Source organism: Gossypium arboreum, chromosome 8 (genome assembly GCF_025698485.1).
Source record: "Gossypium arboreum isolate Shixiya-1 chromosome 8, ASM2569848v2, whole genome shotgun sequence".
Taxonomy (NCBI): Eukaryota; Viridiplantae; Streptophyta; class Magnoliopsida; order Malvales; family Malvaceae; genus Gossypium; species Gossypium arboreum.
In genome coordinates, this window is record NC_069077.1 from 22,470,913 (window position 1) to 22,493,345 (window position 22,433).

General features: G+C 31.3%; 1 protein-coding gene across 3 annotated transcripts; it reads right to left on the reverse strand.

Moving 5' to 3' along the window:
- Positions 1-1,455: 1,455 nt before the first annotated feature.
- On the reverse strand, positions 1,456-11,519 carry LOC108457091 (E3 ubiquitin-protein ligase BRE1-like 1). Of its 3 annotated transcripts, none has more exons than XM_017755926.2 (19): positions 10,510-11,519; positions 9,402-9,563; positions 9,197-9,275; positions 8,736-8,963; positions 8,464-8,625; positions 6,384-6,577; positions 6,219-6,302; positions 5,995-6,114; positions 5,715-5,901; positions 5,451-5,611; positions 5,264-5,335; positions 4,985-5,061; positions 4,097-4,291; positions 3,696-3,768; positions 3,536-3,622; positions 2,670-2,807; positions 2,387-2,589; positions 2,129-2,294; positions 1,456-1,919 (listed from the first exon to the last, which is right to left on the reverse strand). In XM_017755926.2, the coding sequence occupies exons 1-19, from the start codon at positions 10,618-10,620 to the stop codon at positions 1,785-1,787; spliced, it is 2,634 nt and encodes an 877-aa protein (XP_017611415.2). In that variant the 5' UTR covers positions 10,621-11,519; the 3' UTR covers positions 1,456-1,784. The 3 variants fall into 3 exon arrangements, with proteins under 3 accessions (XP_017611415.2, XP_052887793.1, XP_052887794.1); XM_053031833.1 differs by having other exon boundaries at positions 8,736-9,068; XM_053031834.1 differs by lacking the exons at positions 1,456-1,919; positions 2,129-2,294; positions 3,696-3,768 and having other exon boundaries at positions 2,392-2,589; positions 8,736-9,068.
- Positions 11,520-22,433: the final 10,914 nt, after the last annotated feature.

Here is a 22,433-nt window from a genome sequence, read left to right on the forward strand (position 1 = left end):
GGTTCATGAAGTGGGAGTGCTTCATCCACCAAAGAAATCCCAACCTAGTAGGATTGCACCCACGACAAATTATTTTATGGGTAAATATGGTACCACTTGCGCGATTTCTTTGGTGGGTGAGATGTTTTCACTTTATAAATCTGTCTTTTGTTTTTTGGTGAATTACAGGAGGAGGGCAAAGCTTTAATTGCAATATAATTAGTGTGACTTGAATTTAAACTACACTTGAGGTGATAAATATCCTACTCATCAAGTCCACACAGGATACTATAGACCTGTCATTACATTAGTTTTTGACAGAGTTATTCTATGTACTTGAGTTTATGGAGTTGCGATGCAAAATTTTGAGCCTATCAAATACTTGGGGTGGACTGACTCCTAATGGACAATACTTTGCAGCCTTAAAAAAGTAGGAAATCTCGCTACAAATATCAATCATCAGAAATGTGCGTATGGTCAAAGTTACTGTCTAAAGAGCAGGACCATATTATTTATCGCACCTATGGATGCGAAAATTGACAATCTTGCCCATTAACGAGACAACTCACTAATGCTTTTAATAGTATATGCTCATCTCATGTTCCTATGAAAACAGATAGATTAGTTCTAAAGGTTGACATTCATAATTTCTTAATTTAATCATTAGCATACTGCATTTATCATTTGCAAGTTGGTTTGTATTGCAAAATGTAATAGGCTTGGATAAAGGACTCTGACTAAATAGTATGGGCACCTCTGCCACCAATAATTTGCCATTGCTCATTAATTTGGTATTTATAATTGTTGTTAAAAAGTATTTTGAGAAAATAAAATATATATTTTAAATATGAAATTATAAAGTAATAAATATATATTTAAATAATATTTAAATTATAAATATTTAATTAAGTAAATATAATTTACTTAAATAAAGCATCTTTATTTTATGTATTATTATGATCACGATATCACTATTATTTTGATATGAACAAGCATTCGACTTAAGTTATGATAAAATAATTTACGTAATTCATCATTAATATTATTTTACATATGAAAATAAATTTTAGATATTTTAAAGTAATTAATATAAATTGTTTGTAAATTTTAATTTGAATATGTAAATAATAATTAAAAACTCATAATTAATATAAACAAAAAGTAAAATTATAGTTTCACTTTTGACAAATTTTCAACTTTTAATTCTGACCTAAAAGTCTTCAAAATTATATATCTATCATTGTTTTTTACTTGAAAAGTAATAAAACTCAATGATAACTCAAGACTAATTCACCCTAAGAAAATCCGAGAAAAAATCCAATAAATATTTCAATAATTTATCACGAACTCCCCAAAATCGAAGCTCATTACTCTTTAAAGAAAATGCTGTCATGCAATTACAAAGGTTCTTTTGTTGCAGTATGCATAAAACAATAAGAGAACATCTAAATGTTTTCTTTCAACAAGCAGCCAAAATTTTAAATAAAAACTCCATATTATTTCAGCGGGGAAAAGAATTCCTTGGATTATTGAATTTGATCGATTCTGAGTGACTAGTCTGCAAATATTGGCTCCAAGCACTTAAATGAACAGGCAAACAACGCAAATACAATAAAATTACCAAGTAAAATCAACAACTTGGAGCCAAACAAGAAAACCTGTTGGGATTTGCACTAACCAAAATGAGCAGGAACCCTCTAGTTCAAGTCAAGATTCTTTTCTAACAAATCTCTAATAGAAGAAGAATACATGGGAACCTGTGAGTGTCCTTGTGTTGCCAAATTGCATTGATGAGAGTTCCAATCTCAGATATAAATAGGTTTAACATCATTAGCACCAAAGCTAGCAGCACACACTGGACACTTGCGCTGACGACTTTCAGTAATATTTTTTTGAACACAAGGATTGCAAAAGAGGTGGTAGCATTTTGTAATAACAACCTGAATAAGGGAATAAATAATCTCTTAAGTAACTTCAGAGAGAGAAGATAAAAAGAAAAAAGTCAAAATATGAGAGCATTGATTGAAACAAAAGCACCCTATCCTATTGTCAGTGCTGAATAAAGAATAAAAACTCGAGCTAAAACAATGAAGGGCCTCGTTAAACAATTGCCACTTGGAAATAATGATTAAAAAATTTGCACATTTACCTCTTTCGGTCTGTCAAGACAGATACCACACTTCAGTATTTCCTTGTACTCTCTAAGTTCTTGTTGAAGCCTTTCCACAGTTGATGATCCTTCCATCTCAGTTTGAAGCCGTGACACCTTCCTTCTCGCCACTTCCAATTCCTCCTCAATTCTTTTCTTGCTAAACCTAATGGATGAATAAAGTGAGGAAAGGCGTAAATTCACTCCATGCACTTACAGCAGAGGGAATTTAAAGAAAATATTAACAAATTCCTTTACCTTTCCTTCTCTAATTCTATCTGCAAGTCCGCCAATGCCACTTGACTTTTCTCAATTTTAGATTGAGACTCCTCCAGTGACTCCCTTGCTTGATGAGATGATTTTCTCACATCTGACAATAGTTTTTGTGTACTTTCTAACCAAACTGACTTTTGAGTTTTTTCTTCTTCAAGTTTCTGAACCTGGTCTGACCAGAACCTCAGCTGCAAAACCAGTTGCTCAAGGATCAAAAACGTCCTATTACTTTCAGAAGATTATTTTATACAAAATAAGTCAAGTATACCTGATCCTCAATTTTTGCAGCTTTCATCTCATAGAAGTTGAGGGATGCACTGGATTGTTGAATCTCCTTTTCCATGGTATGCTGCTCCAAGAGGAGAGCATCTTGCAGCTGCTTTGCCTTCGCACGTTCCAAAACAAGCTGAAAAGGTACCATTGAAGCAACTAGATCAAGTTTTAGGAGCAAAAATTCAAGTAAACCAACAGAAACATACAAGTACTCTACATGAATGTAAATGTCACAGAATAGCATGATGAACCTAGAGTCCAAAGCCTGTTGGGCCAAAAAATTCAAAATAAGCAAATCCAAAAATTTCCACAGCCCTGATATATTTCGAAGGTTAATTCAGAATTCTCATTTTGATAAAATCCTAACATGGAGGTAATCATAAGTCCAATCAGAACAGATAACTCAGCACGAAGAACATCTATGAATCTTCATTCCATGAATTAACAACCAAAGAGACACCAAGCACCGGATTCAATTTCCCATGTTCCATCTTCCCAAACTTATGGAAAATGATGCAATTCCTTCTAATTGTTAGTTATTCATGTTTGGCTTGCAAGTGAAAGCTTCTATTCCATGTCAAACGTCTTTTCCTATATGCAAGCATCCATGAACTTATGAAATTGTTTCGGTTCAAAATACAAAGTCAATAGCTAGTTATAATTGGGCACTTTGATGTTGGAATTGAAACAAAGAGTCAAACAAATAACCATACCTAGCCAGCATAAAGACATGAATATTAAAAAGAAAAAAATGTGAACAGGACTCATCACTTTATGGTAGTAAGTAGCAAAATGAATGCAGTAAATGATACACAAAACTTTTAAATGAGCAGAATATCCCAAACCAAACAAATCGATTACCTTGATGTTATAGTCATCTCTCTCCGTAACTTGCAGCAGTAACTGCTGGTTTTGCGTCTGCATGTCATCATATGCTTGTCCAATTGACTACAGAAAAACCAAAGTAAAGCCTCAATCATGATAGTAAAATAAAGGCAAGACTAAATGACCAAACACTGACCTCTAATTCAGATAAGTAAGCTTCATTTTCCTCATTTTTGGATTTCAAAGTATCAGACAGCCTAGCCTTATTCCTGCAATATCAATAATCTTAATGCTCTTCATGCTCTTCTCATACTCCTTGGTTTGATAAACAAATTCTAGATGAGAAGATAAATATGGGAAGCAACTACACTAATACCTAGTAGATTATTTCCACTACATTTACATCTTGGCTAATGAGAATTTCAACAGAATAGAGTGCGATGAAATTGCCTAATTAAATAAACATTTGCCTAACGCAGAAATGACAATTTTATGTTTTCCTGAAAGGTCTAGACAACATCCCCTTTCCAAACATAAATGAAAAACTCAAAATAAAAACAAAAAAAAAAAAAAAACAGCAGCAGCAGCAAGTTTAACCTCTTGGAAGCCTCCAATTTCTGTCGCAAGTCAGCAATTTCAGCTTCTGCAGCAGCCAACCTTTGCTGGGATATCGCTTCAGCTTCATTAGCTTTCTTAACACGCAACTCCAAATTTTGCTCATCGAGACAGGATTTCAAACTTTGAACACGGGCCCATGCCTTGTATTCTGAATCTCTCACTTCCAAAACATCTCTACAATCATAGAAAATTAAAATATAAAAATCCAGAACTACATATAAAATATGGAACCATATCAAAGTAAGCAACTCAAGTAATACTGACCAATAATCCAGAACGACAATGTTCAATCAATTGTCTGAAATCTCAATCATATAAACTCCAAATTCTCAACATCAAAGATGTCAATAATCAAAATCAAACCTCCCAACATATAAAACACACACACACACACCTCCACAGATATTAGAAAACATATAGATAAGCTTCATACTGATTTTAAGGCAGTGGGACAATAAAGCTCAGCTAACCCAACAAAGAAAACAAGTCCACTAATAAATTCAATCCTATTTCCTAAATTTAGGTCTAGAATAGACATTCTTCCAAAATATGGAGAATATTCTCCATCATCAACTTATAATAGCATAGCATAACTAGTATGACATAAGATATACTAATACTAACATTCTCTTGAACCTTAGGCAACAATAATTTCCAGAAAAAAGTTACAATACAGAAGAAACAGATGCTCATTTTAATTCCAAGCAACACTAAAACAGAAGAAATTTTGTGGAATAGATTTGTCAAAACATTGCTTACATATCCAGCATATTCTAAGGAGAATAAAGTAAACTCAATGTATCAAAGTTATGTGTGTATTCACTGCAGAAGAAAATAAAGAAAAGCATCTAGCATAGATACTCTGACCTCAAATCAGTCAATTCACGTCTATGCATCTCCAATATCAATTTCAACTCTGCATCACCTTTTTTCAAATCTTGCACCTGTAATAATAATAATACATATTGACAAATTGAGTTTCCTCTTTCTGCGCAAAAAAAAAAAAAAAGCATAAAGACTGAGAAGAGCATATTTTATTGGTAAAATTAGGCATCTTTTCCTTGAACTTGAACAAGAATATTCGTATCACAGGTTTCATGATTAAAGATTTAATCAAAATAATTGAGTAATATTACCCAATCATACCATGGCTTGCAACTTATGTATCTCAGCAACTTGGTCGGCAGATCTGATGGATAAATTTTCACACTCTTTCATCTGATCACAGATAATTATTTACCAATTCTTTGTAAGCCCATATAGAAAAAGAAAAAAGATGTCTATGCCCTTAAAGAAAACCAGGAACAACCACACAACTCATAAAAGTACCAACCTTCATATCAGAAATACTGGAAAGAGATTGCACATCAGCCTGAAGAGAATGAATATCCACAGCAGCCTCTTTGTAATTACCTAATTGACTCTGCATCGAACTCATTGCCTCGGGAAACGAAGAAAGCAAGCTTTTAAAATCTGCAACTATTTCCTTTCTTCCTGAAATGTAAAGTATTTTAAGTAGATTTCCAGGAAAAGAAAAGCTATAAGACAAAAACTGCAGATGATTCAGCATCAGAGCAAACAGCATAGAGCTTCCTACCTGGTTCTCTAGATGCCTCTTCAAGCTTAACTTTAATTCCCTTTATTTCATCAAATTTCTGTTGTATCTCTGCCTCCAGATGAGAAGCTTTAGAATCAGCAATTGCCAATAATCTCCGCAAAACATCAGCTATATCATTTTTTATAGTCAACTCCTTTTCTCTCCAAGCCAAGTTATCTTTCTCAGCCTAGAAGTTTTAGGAAGTTATAGTCAGCATCAGAATCGTATGCACTCAAAAAATGGCAAACAAAAGGCATAAATGAAACTACCGAGTAACAACCTGTAGTTTCTCAAATAAATCTTGATAATGGAGAACTTCTGACTTTGACTTTTCTAGTTGATCTATCATCGAAAGGTAAACTGGGGAAGAAGAAATACCCTTCGTGCTTTTTAATGAGTTCTGTCAATCAGAAATCCCCATTCAATTTATATGACTGAATAAATAAAACTGCATTTCAGAAATAAATGAAAAAATAATAATAATTAAAAAGGGAAAAAGAAAACCTGCAAATTTGACAACTTCTGCAATATCTCTATCCTTTCTACATGAAGCTCTTTTAATTTGATTAGTCGGGAAGAAGCTTGTTCCTGTAAGAATCAAATTGATCATCGTGACTAACATACAATTCAGAAACTCCACGAGATAAGTCAAAGGAAAGTAGGGATTACCATCAGCTCTTTGAGGGCAGATTCCATTTCTTGCAGATCTCTATGCTTATCTTTGGCTTTATCACCAACAACCTGCTTACTACCGAGGTTTAAGACAGGAAAAAAGGCCCCTTTTGTTGCATCTCTTTCTGCTTTAAGAGCTGCCAATTCGCAATTAGTTTCCTTCAGTTCCACTGCTGCATTCTCCAATTCACCTTCAAAAAACAAAAGCAAATAAGACAGTCCACACTTAGATATTTGAATGACATCTCATACCTTCGATATATATACACAAAAATAACTGGCATTTGAACAGCAACGGAAGGGTTATCACCCGTTGATTAGTCCGTCCACAGCATTAGAGGAATATAGCAGTTTGGTAAGGCGCAATAAATGTCTGAATTGCATAAATATGATATAAATCTATAAATGCCAAAAAAGGCAATTGCCAAATGTGGATAGCCTATACCATTGACGAGCAAAAGGATCTTAAAAATCATCATGTGTCGTCCATTCAATTATTTGAGGTGATTTAATTTGAAGTATTTCGTCAATAAATTATGTTTATTTTCTCTTACATGGATTTTAACAAATATGAGATTAATTTTCTTTTCGTTAATTCTTAATTTGATTTGATTTGATCATGACAAATTAATTGTATTTTTTAATAGAAGGAGTCTCCTAAATTGAATTTATAAGATTAATTTGGAATCATTAGTCAAGTTCAAACAAGAAACAATAACCAATAATAATTTCAATAGTTACGGACATAAAATATTCCGATTAATTGATAAAAATTGGTGCAAAACTATATTACAAGTATCTTTCCTTTTACGATCAAATACACTAAATATCCTTAATTAAACATCTTTAATTGTTCCTTTTATTCACTATCGTAAATAGAAGACTGTTGAAACCTTAATGATGTTCAATGCATTTTGTAGTTTTTCTAGCATTTAGAATATTATCTTTTGTCCCCTTGTTTAGATTAGTGTTTTAACCTTCTCAATACTTTTCTTTATCAATTATTAAGACTATACATATATTTCAAAATTCTAAACTTTATAACAGATTGGATGACAAAGTACTACATAAGTAAGCATGGAATCATTTCTATTATGGCTATCCCTAGGATCATACTATTTAGTATATTCATTTAACAATTGTTATATTATTTCTTTCTATGTTTTCTTAATATTGTTCGAGTTCTAGTAAAATATTTTAATGTAGTACTCAGAATTTGTTTAAAATTAAATGCACTAAGCAGTTAATTTGCTTCAACAAAGATAAATGATTTTAAGAAAAGAAAAAAATATAATCTCAGTTCATACTCTAATTTTAAAATCAGAATTATAGGGTATTTTTATACGAGGAATATGGTAGGGGTGTCCAAGGATCAAACCTAGAACCTGATGCAAACCAAAATTTCAGTTCAATGACCATTACATTACACCACAGGCTCGGTGACACTATGTTTTGATGTACTTTTTTCACTTCAATCATAATTATGATTAAAGTAATAACTGTAATAAAAAATTTGCTTTCACATTTATTTGGTGAAATCTTTTTTCATATATCATGTGTCCAAATTACACATGATATTTTGTACATGAGTTTTATTTTACCTTTATATTGCATTTGAAATATCGTTATACTCTGATAGTAAAATTTATTGTTTTTATTTTATATTAATCTAATTATTTTCTAGCATTAGCAATGATATTAAGAAATTTTAATTAGAACCATTATTTTTAATTATCAAGATTTTTCAAACAAGGATGTGTATTTCTTTAACTTAAATTTTCTTGAGCTTTCTTTTACATTGTTAATTTAGTTGCAAAAAATTATTATAAATCATCATCCATGCATCACACAGTAATAAATCTATTTTACTTAATTACATTGCAGTCACGTACACTGATTTTTGTCCAGACCACCATATACATGCAAGTTCTATGTCACAAATGTGTTAAGAAAATATCTAGCATGCTACATCTGCTAAGGTGGCAACTAATAATGTAAACATCCAGAAAACCAATGATAATGATGATGTCTCAATTGCGTATAAACATACCAATTTTGACTACATAAAAAAGGTTACCTTTTAGTCGTTTAAGCTCAGCTTTATTCTTTGCATCAATATCGCTATGGTTCTGCAATACTCTCACCATAGATCTATGTTTCAAATGAATATCACCTATTGCTAATCTCAGATTCTTAACGTCTGATTCTAGTTCTATAGATGTTTTCTGCCTGCAAGAACCTAGCATAACAAGACATTAAAACGGTTAACTGAGTAATAACCACTAAAAATAATTTACTAAAAGGGGGAGGAAGACTTAGTACACACTATACACTTTCCTGAACACGTACCATAGTCTGGATGCTCTTTCCGAACTGCAGCATATAGTCCTTCCTTCATGCACCATAAATCATTAATGGAAACTACTATATTGTGTAAAATGTTCCTAGTCTTTTCAGAAGCAGCCTGTTCTTGATCTTCTTTAATCTGCTCGAGATTATCTGAAAAGGAACTTTCAGTTGCACCTGTTTCCATAAGTCGGCTAAGAAAAGCATCCTCAGTAGGAGAAGGAGCCTCATCTACATGGTGCCACAAAAGCCTTCTCAGCAAGTATAATTGCAAAGCAAGTCTCTCTCTCTCTCTATATATATATATACATACATAAACACATATATATATGACACCTGAAGAATTAAACAAAAAATCCAACTCAACCATATAAATTATAAGTTATAACAAGAAAGAAAGCATGGTCCTTACAAGTGCCCATAACAACAATAAAAGAAAGCAAAACTTGGCAGAAGATCCTCACCTGTATTGGCTGCACGTCCAACAACTTGTCTGATAGACTCTCTTGTGTTGGTGGAATGTGATTCCAAGTCAGTAATTAGCTATTGTAAAAGGTTAATGTCAATTTCCATATAAAACAAAGACCTAAAAGATATAAGTACAACTTCCATCTTTTCTAATAAGCAGAAAATGCATAAAATTGTCTAACAGTTAGCATAGGGGCTTACTGCTTCCCAACATTTATTCACCACTTTCAATGTGGAATCATATGACTTTTGTTTCTCCTTCAGTTCAATGAACTTGTCCTCAAGAGCAGAATACTCGACCTTTTGAGCCTCTAACTTTTGTAGAAGCTTTTGATTCTGAAATTGCAGAATTGCAGTATCAAGCTGCACCATACCAACAAAAAAGGAGGTGGCATAAAGAGAAGGTTCAAAAATATGAGTTATAGGAAGAAAATATTTTCAACTTGGAAACCTACTTTTCAAGACAGATTAATTATGTCCCAAAAACACTATAATCTGAAATTTAACAACCAAAAAAGGAAAAACAAAAAGTTCAAAATAGTGAAAGCAGGAAAATATAGAAGCATAGATAAAAAATTTATAAAACAAATAAGTTTTGCAGAGAAGCAATAATGCGCCTTAGCAAACATAAAGCTAATGCCAAAATTTGAGCTTCCAATTTCTGATTCTAAAGGAAGATATTTTAAGGAAAAGTTAACGAAGTCCAACTTCCAAACTTCCACAGACCAATCAACCTATCCAAGCAAAACCCTGTCCCACAAAAAACAACAGTCACCCATATTCACTCAGCACACAAGAGACCGATGAATCAGCAATGCTCAACCAAAAACATACAGCTAAAATGAGAAGATTGGTACAAATAATATAATTACTACAGTGAGGTAAATGAGATTTGCAAAAGACTAAGTGGCAATTAAAGCAAATAAACCTGCATCAAATCCATGTCACTTGGGAACAAAGCAGCAACTAAACATTGAACCTAGCATAAAAAATCCTCACAAGTCAAAAGAGGAGAATTTTTCATATTCCTGATATCAATGTTTCAAATTCAAGCATTCAATTGAAACCATATTTGATATATCCATGCATCAATTTAATACCATAAAAGAGATTAAAATGCATACTCCATGCTAATATACCAATGCCAAATTTGATTCATAAGAAATAAATAAAAAATTGCAAGTCAGAGATTACGCAATTTTGATTATTTTTCAAATTGAAATTTAAGAAAACATAAGTAACAGTACAAGCATAAATATCATCAGTTCAAATAAAAAAGGTTTACCAGAGTGACCAACAAATAATATACCTTCTTCTCCTCAGAAATTGGCAAGAGGGATTGCTTCTTTGCGGCAACAGCAGTGGGAGATATGGAGCTAAAGTGACGCCGTTTTTGGCCAGCCTCACCAGTGCTCCCCATTGAACCCACCCCCACACTTAAAAACCCTAGAATTCCACCAAACAACCTTTAATCACATAAAGGCCAAGTAGAAATATCCACCCGAAATAAACCAGAATTTGGACCTGGCTGAATTTCCTGTAACAAAACCCTAGCGAAATTATCCGCTCGAAACCCTAATTCCTCAATTTGAAAGCCCCAACTGTCCGCTTTTCACACTGAAAACCCAGTTTTATCAAATTTATAATCTCAAAAAGAAATCACCATTTCTCTATCTGAAAACGCGATAGAACAAAGGTCGAGTAGGAAAAGGAAAAATTAAAAAACGGGAAACTATGCTTGGAAGGTCGATTCTCGCTGCAGATATATAATATATATTTTAATAAACAATCTGTGAGTTGATGTTAAACCTATAACATATCTGACCCATTTTAACTTGCTTCACCCAGCAGAAAAAGTATAAACTTTCGTGAATGTCATAGAAGTAGTTTCCGGAATTGAGGGTAAAACCCAGTTTTTGTATTTAAATTACCAAGCATACACAGACCTGTGGGTGGGTGGGTGGGTGGGTGGAGAGGAATCTCGTAAACAAAAAATCTGAAGAGGTGGGAAGGTGTGACGCAGGGAAGAGAGTGAGAGGCGGAATCAATGTGATTGGGTGGCAGGAGAATGGAGTAGTCGATTAGGACTGAGTTTGATGAGGGTTGGGGGGTTTCATTGGAGCTTCCAAACCTTATTGCCGATTGTGTCTGACACAGTAACATACAGAGTGGCTTTTGCTTTTAGCGGGTTGAATTGAATTACCGCCAAGCCTAGAACTGCGTCAAAATGGGATTCTGTTTTATGTATTGTATTGGTAGTTACCTTGCCACAAATGTGAAGGGGTTTTGGGTTGGAACTTCAAAAATTATTTGATTTTGACTGCCAAATTCATCACGTTTAATACTTTTGACGATTTCCAAGTTATCCACTTTTTTTATTATAGTAACATTTTTTTATTTGAAAATTTAAATCTTTAAATTATTTCGTTGATTCATTTGTGACACTAAATATATATACACTTAAGTTATGTAGCTTGATATTGTGAGTGAAACGGAAAATTTGCATAAAATTATATAAAATAAATATCAACCGAAGTGATCAAGCTCACACCTACAAAATTTTAAATTTTCCAACTTAATCATTCATCAATTTTGAAATTTAAAAAAAATTGTAATTTTTAATTTAAATGCGTATACTAGAAAATCATATATAACATTGTCTAATTAAATTAGTGTTCGCTAACTTATGAAATCAATTTAATTAATAGTTTTATAAATAATAGAAAATAGGGTTATAAGGTGGGATATTTGAAAATTTGCTTAATAAGGAGTATTTTTTCTTAATAAGCGTACGACATCTATCCATATCAAAAGAAATGAATTGCATGAAATAGGGATATTATCACTTTCTAATAGTTTTATACTACATCAACATTTTCATCTTAAAAAAATTAAATCTAAATTAAAATCCTGAAATTTAGGATAAAATTATTAATGTGAGATAAAACTATTGAAATAAGATAATATCTCTATTTCATACTATTAATGATGAATGCCACAAAAGAATCAAATTCTTTAATATTATGAAATAATGGCACAAATTATACATGTTACTATTAAATTCTTTAATATTTTTACCGTCAAAATATTGACAAAATTAAGTCAAATATACAACTGATTTCATATATTAATTGGGTCAAAATTTTATTAATTTTAATTTGTAATATTTTTTTGGGTCAAACATTTTATTACCGTATAATAGTACTCAAAAATTTTGGGTCAAACATAAAATTACTTCATATATTTAAGGTAACCGTACTGTATATGGTAACTAAATTAGGCATACATGTAAAGTACACACTGTTATAACATATATACATGGTAAGCAAATTATTTTTGAAGAATATATGGTAATCAAGTTAACATATATTAAATTATGTTAACTGCATTATTTACTGTATATACCATAAAAATTTTAAACAAATTTTAATTTGATTACCATATATACGGTAAAAATTAAAATTTTTTTATTGTATATATTTTAAGGGTAATCTACAAAAATAGTCACTTTTGTTTGCCCAGGTTACATTTTAGTCACTTATGTTTGAAATGTTACATTTTAGTCCTTATGTTATTATTTTGTTCTGAGTGATCACTCTACCATTAAGTTCCGTTATCTCTCTAACGGTAATCCTATGTGGCAGTCCAACTAGATCTTAGGTGCCAACTTGGATTTCTAAATGAGATGAAAATAGATTTTTAATTAAAAAATTAATTAATTAAAATTTTTAAACCTAAACCTTAACTAAAAAAATTGTTCTTTTTCCTCCGTCTCTTCTTTTTTTCAATAGTTTTTTTTATTTGACTAGAAAAACTATTATTAGGATCAAAATAGTTGAAATTAAATTGACCTCTTCATAAAAATGGATTCAATGGAGGGTCCAGTTATGTCTTCTTTGCATTCATCTATCTCTTTTATTCAATACTGAAAAACAAAAGATTAAATTTTTTATTGTTTAATGAAATCCCTAAATTAAAATTCTTGAAATTAAAAATAGTTTCTTAAATTTTTTGGTAATCCACTTGAATGCCTTCAAAATTTTAATTTAGGTTTTTATTAAACAATAAAAATCTATTCTTTGTTTTTCAAGATGAATAAAAGAGATACAGAATGCAAAGAAGACATGCCCGAACCTTCCATTGAATCCATCTTTATGAAGCAGTCAATTTAATTTCAACTATTTTGAACTTAATAATAATTTTTCCAGTCAAATAAAAAAATCATTGAAAAAAGAAGAGACGAAAGAAAAATAAAAAAGATGAGATGAACAGTTTTTTTAGTTAAGGTTTAGGTTTAAAAATTTTAATTAATTAAATTTTTTAATTAAAAATCTATTTTCATCTAGAAATCTAAGCTAGCACCTAAAATCTAGTTGGACTGCCACGTAGGATTACCGTTAGAGAGATAACGGAACTTGACGGTAGAGTGATCACTTCGTAACAAAATAATAATATAAGTGACTAAACGTAACATTTCAAACATAAGTGACTAAAATGTAACCTGGAACAAACAAAAGTGACTATTTTTATAGATTACCCTATTTTTAACTTCACATATATGTTACCATATATATACCTTAATCTTTTAAAAATTTGACGGTATGTTTTTCTTTTTAAATTTAAACAGTATATATATTATCTATATGTGGTAAAAAAATTAAAAATACTGTTTAATATTTAAGGTATCATATATGATAATATATATTTTAGTTAATATATACTGTAAAATATATTGTTTAATGGAAATTTATTTTTATATCAACTAAGTTAATAAAATTGAACAAATTTTAAAGATTAAATTACATAAAATTACATACAATATTGATTTTAACCTGATCTTGATTCAGGTTAAGAAATTAATGGGTTTGGCAGTGAATACAGCAAAGGAGGTCATCGTGCCCTCTAAGGAAATTTGGCGAGTTATTAAATTTGTGGAACTATGAGCAATATAAAACGTGAAAGTTGGAGTATACTAAAAAATCAATAATGAAATTATTATAATAACATGTTTATTTAGTTTTTTTATTGATAAAGTCCTTCTCATTATCATATTCAATCTTTATTTTTGTATATTAGTGGTTGGGAAGCGCCACCAAATGATGGGTAAAGCTAAACATAGATGGCACGATAAATAGACAAAGTAGCAATGCTGTTGCAAGAGGCGTTCTTAAAAATGGATTACAAGTTACTCTAGGAACCTGAGGTTTTGTTCAGTCAAACAAGCATAAACTTGGGCTATTTATGATGGGTTATGCTTGGCTTGGAATAAAGGCGTTCTGAAAATAATTGTCAAGAGTGATAACAAACTTGTGATTGAGATCCTTAAGAACCCTATTGCTGGTGTGAATGTTGATCCCATGGTCCATCGATTTGGTCTCTTATTAGTCAGACTTGGGATGTTCAGGTCAAATATGAAAGCAGGGATGTGCATAAAGCTGCAGATACATTAGCAAAATGAGGGCTACAGACTAACTTTCAATTGAAGATCTTTGGAGAACCGCCTAACTTTGCAAGCCTTGCTAATGTTGATAAAACTAGATGTTTTACTGAAGTGCTTCCTTAACAAATTTTTTATAACACCCTAAACCCTAAACCTAACCTAATCGTCGAAAATTATTTTAATAACGCTTGAAATTATTTACTCGTTGAAAATAACTAAGTTTGAGCTATATTGTGAAAACTAAAAGCATTTAAATATTTTTTATTTTGTTTCTTTGAGAAATACTAAAAAATATAATCATTTAAAAGGAAAGGAAACATTATATTGTAATGTCATTTTAAGTTATTTGAAAAAAAAAAAAAAGAATTTGCAGCTGAGGCCTTGGCATGTTTGCATGCCATTACTTTTGCTAGAGATATGGGATCCCGGAAGGTGGTAGTGGAAAGAGATCCTAGAACGATAATCGTAAAGGCGCAAAAAGGGATTTTGGACAGATCTGCGATTGAAGTTTATGTTAAAGAAATTAGATTGATGGCTCTTAATTTTGATTCTATTTCTTTTCAACATGCAGATCGAGGATCTAATTTAGTTGCTCATATAATAGCAAGCATGGGTTTCAAAATAAGGAACTCTCAATATTGGGTTGAAGAAGTACCTCTAGATGTTGTTGCGGTTACTGAAAGGGATCGACAGTTGATGCAACAGCTTGACCAGGATAGTTCTATTATTGCTTGAGTTTTTTTTTTTTCTGGAAGACGATCGGAGTCTTGATTATGGATGACTGATACACAAAGGAGAAGATGAGAGGCTTCTTTCTGTGGTTTGATCGTTTTTTTCTACTCTCACCGAGGTAATTTTTATGTTTCTTCTCTTTTTTTCTCTTTTTTTTTTTTGGTTGCTTTATTTATTGTTTTGTCAGTTTTGCTTGCCTTTAATGGATGTATTGTCAAACACATGTATTTTGGTTTTGGTGTGGTTTACTTATTTTTAATTCAAGAGATGCCTAGGTTTTTTATAAAAAAAAAAAGAATTTGCACTTTAATTATTTATAAAAATGTTTTTGGGTAAAAACTTTTTGTAGTGGACTTTCATAAAACTAATTAGAAAATTACAAGTTATAAATTTGTTTAAAACCAAGTAAAATCGTAAATACTTTAAATAAATTTCATAATTTAAAATACTTGAAATCTCATAAATTTTGCATACATATATGACAGTTCTAAAGTTTATAAAATAAACCACAAGCCAAATATAAAAAGAAATGTCCAATGTCCAATGTCCAAACCAAAATCCAAGCAGTTTTTAAAATTCATAAAAATGTTCATTAGTTAAAAACATCTGAGAGGCTCCACCGAATGTTGAATCCAAGTCCTATATTTGAATGTTACCTGAAAGATTATAACACTAATGGGGTGAGCCTTTTAAGCCCAATGTGAGATTAACATAAACACATCACTTACATATGAACATATACATTATACAACTATAATAATCATATCAGTTTCATATAACTCAATATTTCACATTTAAACTATGCATGATCATATCAATGCACATTTCGTTGAAACGATGTAGGTTTTATGAAAACGGCCCTACCCATCTCTGCTACACACCAGAATCAAGTTTCCCAGAACTCATCCATTTGATAACACACTAAGTTGTGAAGAGTGTCACGGTAATGCAGATAAACTTCCACATAATCAAATTGTGGACAAGCCACCACTTTTGCAAATATACTGCCACATAATAAAATTTGTGGACAAGCCACCACTTTTGCAAATAAACTGCCACATTCTTCCACCTTTCACGTATCCCACTCCATGCATGTGATATAGCCACTTCACTTTTTCACTTAAAAATCACTTTTCACTTTGATATGTGAGACATGCTCATTATACCAATTTTCAATTAAAATCACATAGGCATGCTTAACATGCAAATCACATATATACTCTTTATATCAATATTTCACATTTTATAAATAATGCGAAAATCACACATGTCATAAGATCACCTAACATGAGAATTAGATTTTCATACATTTCATATGAATAATAGTCATCAAGATCACACAACATACTTTTCACAACATATACGGTTTGGAATCACTTACTTGACATAGTCCATATCGATGGGTTTTATCTCTCTTAATGGATACTTAAAGTATCCTCATCAAATATAATTTAAATAATAATAATTTTAAACAATATAGATTTTTTTCTTAATGTTAAAACCAACACCTGATCGTAGATCCGATGTGCAACCACTCTCTAAGAACGCCCACACTTGGATTTAATAATTAGATTACCTATTCAATCAACAAAGGTGATCCTACATTAAGACTACAATTTTTAAAGTAGATGCAATAAGTTTCTTATCGATTACCATTAACACTTACCCTAAAAATAATAACTCGGATTAGTGATTTTGATCCCAACGTTAATGGTCTTTCGAGTTAGTGTTGATCGACCTTTCAATAAACATGACATAAGAGATGTTAATACACGAGAAAATATTTCACTATGACCCTTTAAAGTATTTAGCCAAGAGAAAAAGTAAGGAAGAAAGAAATATTTCTACTCAACCCTTACACTTACATTATCACAATTGGAACGGAATGATCAATAGATCATTTTGATCATGAAACGGAAGGAAATGAAGATCTAAAGAGGAGGACTATTATGAAAATAAATCTAAGAAATAAGTTTAGGGTTAAGAATTAATTAAAAATAAATAGTGCAAATTTTTTTTTATGACTAAAAATAATAATGAAAGTTGAAAAAAAATGAAGAAGGGAGGAGGAAGAATCCCAACCATCGGCGATGGTGCTACGGCAACGCTCCAGTAACAAAGGCGGTGGTTCGACAGAGGAAAAAGAAAAGAAGATATGGGTTTCAGTCACTCATGAGGAGAAGAAAAAATAAGAAAAATGAGTGGTGTTGCACAGTGGCGAGCGATGGTTGCCACGGTGGTGGAAGGCAGCGCTAGGTGCGACATTGGAGAAAAAGTAGAGGAGAGAGGTGGCAAGGTGGTGGTTCAGTGGTGTGGTGATGGTGGTTCAAGGCTAAGAAATGGTGGAAGAGAAAGAAAAGAGAGTAAAAATAGGAGGTTGAAGGCTAAACAAAAGAGAGAAAAGGGAGAGAATGGGGAAGAGTATAAGGTGGTACGATAGTGAAAGGGAAAGAATGAAAATTAGATGAAAAGAATTGTGGTCAAACATGTCTAGAGTCATTAAATCCCTTCATATGGCAAAGATGGAGATAACGGTAAGTTAGGGGGATAAGGGAGTGAAAAGAGGATCATGTCCTCATAAGTACGGTATGTTGACTAAAAAAAAAGGAAAGAGTCTTCCCTTAGTATGGTAAGAAAGATTGGACGGAAAGTGGTATTTAGCACATGGAAAGTTCACAAAAAATTAATTAAAAAGGTAGTGATGAAGAGATTTGAACCTAAGACTTACAGAATTTAATTAAGGCTCCTAACCACTTTACCATATTACTCTTTGTTTTCATTTTAACAGAAATATTTAAAAAATGGGATGTGACCTTTGCTAAGGTTGGAAACAAAATTTTACCATATAGAAAATAATGAAAGGGGAGGGATTCGAACATTGATCATTAAGGACAGCTCCACCATTACTCAATCATGAAAAAATTCGGCTTGGCCACTCTACTAACTCGATTTTTGGGATGTGACATTGTTTTAGGTTCATTTTCATCAAAATAAATAAATAAATTGATTAATAATAAAGTCTCTAAAATAATATGGTTATTCTTAAATTACCTCTAGTCAAGTATTATTGTGAGTCAAGACAATAGCAAGTCGAAACTAATTTGTGGTTGATTGATGACAAGAAGTTGTCATGGATATGTGATATCAAGTCAATGCACGAGTATATGTTAATAGAATAGTGTATTAGATTGACTCTCCATGAGAACAATTATTTGATTATTATGCAATAGTCATAAAAAATTCTCATAGTAATAATGATGCACGTAATTCTAAGATTTGAGGTCACTATTGTCCCCAACATCAAGAGTTGGGTACTTTGACACAGTATGTCTTCAATAATTGGTTGTAGTATAAATATTGTTACTAAATATTACACAAACTATGTAATGAGATATGAGTAATCAAGATATAATTTGTCCCTCTTATTTAATGTTAGCGATATCTAATCCCGCTGATAAAATTAGACTAGACAAGAAAAAGAAAAAAAAAGATGATAGCTTTGTTTTATCTTTTATTTACTTAATTTTTCTTTTATTTACTAAAATACCACTTTACACATATTATTAATCAAAAAGTTTAATTAAACCTTGTCCATAACTTTCCACTAACTTAATTATGGTATAATTACCATCTAAGTACATTAATTTACCTTTCCATAGCCATTTAACCCTTTTAACTAATAAAAATCCACTTTTGCAACCTTTACGATTTAGTCACTTTTTTCCTAATTAACCATTTAAACTTCAAAATTTCTTTGCAAAACTTTAGTACGACTCTAATATAATCTCATAAAATTTAAATAAATATTAAAATATTTAATCTCTCATCAAAATTGTGGTTCTAAAACTATTGTTTCCGACGCCACTAAAAACGGGCTGTTACATACCAATTGATTGGTAACGTCACAACGTCAACCCTGAATTTTCAAAACTATACAATTTGGTTCTATTTCATTCCCTGGTCAAAAAAAGAGCTTTCATAAGCTTGATTAATGCTTGAATTTTATTTTGTATTATAATAAGAATGTGTTTACGACATGTTTGAATGTTTAGTTGATTTATTTACAGTTTATTTGACAGTAGTTGCTCCGGGAAGGACTGTAGCATCCTATAGCCCAGACTCGGTGATTAGGTCGGGCGAGGGGTGTTACATTTAGTGGTATCAAAGCTGAAGAGGTAGCTCCAATAAATTGATTGAACCATTGGTTCATCATTTGGAAGAAGGCATTTCGCACCTCACTTCCAGGCCCTTGTTAAACGGGCACACAATTAGCAGCTCCTTGATCGAAAGTAGGAATATTACTGTGATTCAATTGACATGGTTTTTCTATAAGAAAAGCAGAGCCAATTTGAATTAGAAGGCATCACACTATCACAGGTTATTGTGGCATACCGAGAAACACAACATGACTAGATCATTCCCAACTCCTCTGTCCAAATGGACCAGAGATTTCAGAAGTAAATCTTTCGCTACTGTAGGGAATATGAGAAAATATGTCCAAGCAAAATTATCCGAGATCACAAGCTACGTTAGTAGCTAGTGCTGGCAATGTCCGGAATATTAACAAACCTATTTGTAAGCATTGTGGCAAAAAACATTTCAAGGAGTGTAGATTGAAGAAAGGATCCTATTTCAAATGTGGTTCTTTTGATCATTTCCTGAGAGATTGCCCAAAGAAAGTTGTGACTGGTTTAGAACAGGTTGCAAAATCGGTGACAACTCAATAAAGGGGTAAAAGATTAGGATCTGGAAATAATGCTAAAGCTAACTGTGGTGGAACTAGTTGTAACAACTCGAAAGTTAATGGTGTCAAAAAATGTAATTTCGGAACCCCATTTTTGTAAATTGAGCCAATAAATATTATTATTAAATATTTACGTAGTTATATTATAAGTGAATTGAATTTTGAATAGGTAATTTTGCTGAATTAGTGATTAATTAAGGCTCATAGACTAAATTATGAAAGTCCAATCGCTATAGATTTTTAATTAGAAAATGGCTTAAGGACTTAAATTGCAATAACCAAAGATCTAAAATGGCAATTACACCATGACAAATCAAGCATTATTGGACGATTGTGTTTAAAACTAATTAATTAAACAAATATTAACTTAATTATCATAAACCTTAATTAACTTAAACTTAAACTAAGTATAAAAATCAAATTAAAAAGCGAAATTAATCATCTTTCCTCCACCTGCAAACCAAACAAAGAAAGAAACAAAAGAGGAAGCCATTTTCGCTAGGGTTAAGCTTTTAACTTCAAAAATCAAGTAAGTCTTTAGTTATTTTCTTGTAATTTTTATGTTTTTGAGGTCATGGGAACTTGGTTTAGCTAGCCTATGTATCAATTAAAAGTTTTCCATAGTTGAGAATTGAAATTTTTAGGTGTTAAATGGATATATTTTAAGCTTAGATATGAGAAATGACTAAATCTAAAGCTTAATTGATAGTTTCGTACATTAGGGACTAAAATGAATAAATTGTAAAATTGGTTGTATAAATGAGAAATAGGAGAGCCCTAATAGATAATAGTGAAATCAAATTTTGAATTGGAGTTTTAGATCAAAAGTTATGTTAGTCCCGATTTTAGGGACTAAATTGAAGATTTTGTATAAATTGGTAATTGATTGTTATTGACTATTTATTGATAATATTATATGTTTATGTTAATCCATAGCTAACGTCAACTCAGATTCGTCGAGAGAAAAGGAAAACTAAAGTCGTCGATGAATAATTTATAATTTCTTATTTGTATTTCTATGATTCGGTACCCAACTTATTTATTGCATATTCAATACATATTGCATTACATGGTAATGAGGTGAATTGGCAATGACTATTTAACTTGATTCATTATGATTGAGATTGAATACCGAAATAGGGACTAAATTGAATAAGGTGCAAAAATTCTAGTTTATATGTTTTGTAATAATTGATATGAAATGATACTGAAACATGTTATAAATATGTTATAAAATTGTGAAATTCTGATTGATTTTGGATATTGGAATGTAAATTGATATATATATATTGTATCAAAATAGGATACCCTATTAGTTGTTCGGATCGAGTCGGATATAGTTGCCATACCTTATGGTTAGAATATCGTTGTTAGCCATCATTTTCAGGCAACCTAAGATGGTAGATTATATTTATTAAGTCATCATTATCGGGAAACCCAGGGTGACAGTTATATCAAGTTGAGTAGACCATCGTTGTCGGGTAACCCGGAATGACGGATCTGTGTATTCGTTCTGAGTCTATGTTGGTTAATAGGGTGGATCTGTGTATTCGTTCTGAGTCTATGTTGGTTAATAGGGTTATAAACGAAAGAAAAGTTTGATTGAGATGTGATATGATGTATGCCATGATATTTTGATATGTTAAGTGAATTGAAAATAAGCCTTGAGGGCCGATGGTGTTATAATGAGTCGATAGACTCGGGAACAATATGAAGTATGTTATAAAATGAAATATATAAGTATATGCATGTATGTTAAGGGTGAAAAATGAATGAAATTAATGGTATCTATATAAAGTAAATGGTATTGTATATGTGCTATTGTATATGTGCTATTGTATAAATGAAGATATATTGCATGAAATTGTATGATATTTGGTTGGAATTGAAGATATGCATTTTGCATATTTGTATCTGTTTTATCTTGAATTATAAATTTAATACTAAGCAATTTGCTCAGCGTACGGTTTGTTTTCTATGCACAAGTTAAGTTCAATTTGAAATCCCTAGCATGAACTTCAGCATCTAATTAAATTATCATTATTACTATATTAAGAATTTTATTCAATTCAATTTAATGCCAGTAATTTTTTTAATAATAATAAATGAATTCAAGCAACATAAAATTATGAATTCATGTTTCAGTCAAACAACCAATTATAAAATAACACACTTTATATATGTTCAATATTTTGTTTTTCCAAAATTAAACCAATTCTAGTCTTTCAAAAATATTTAGATCTTACCCCTTTTAGTACTTGTTATTAATGTGTGGGAATCTCAAACAATAGGAATATTGAAATTTGAAGGATTTGTG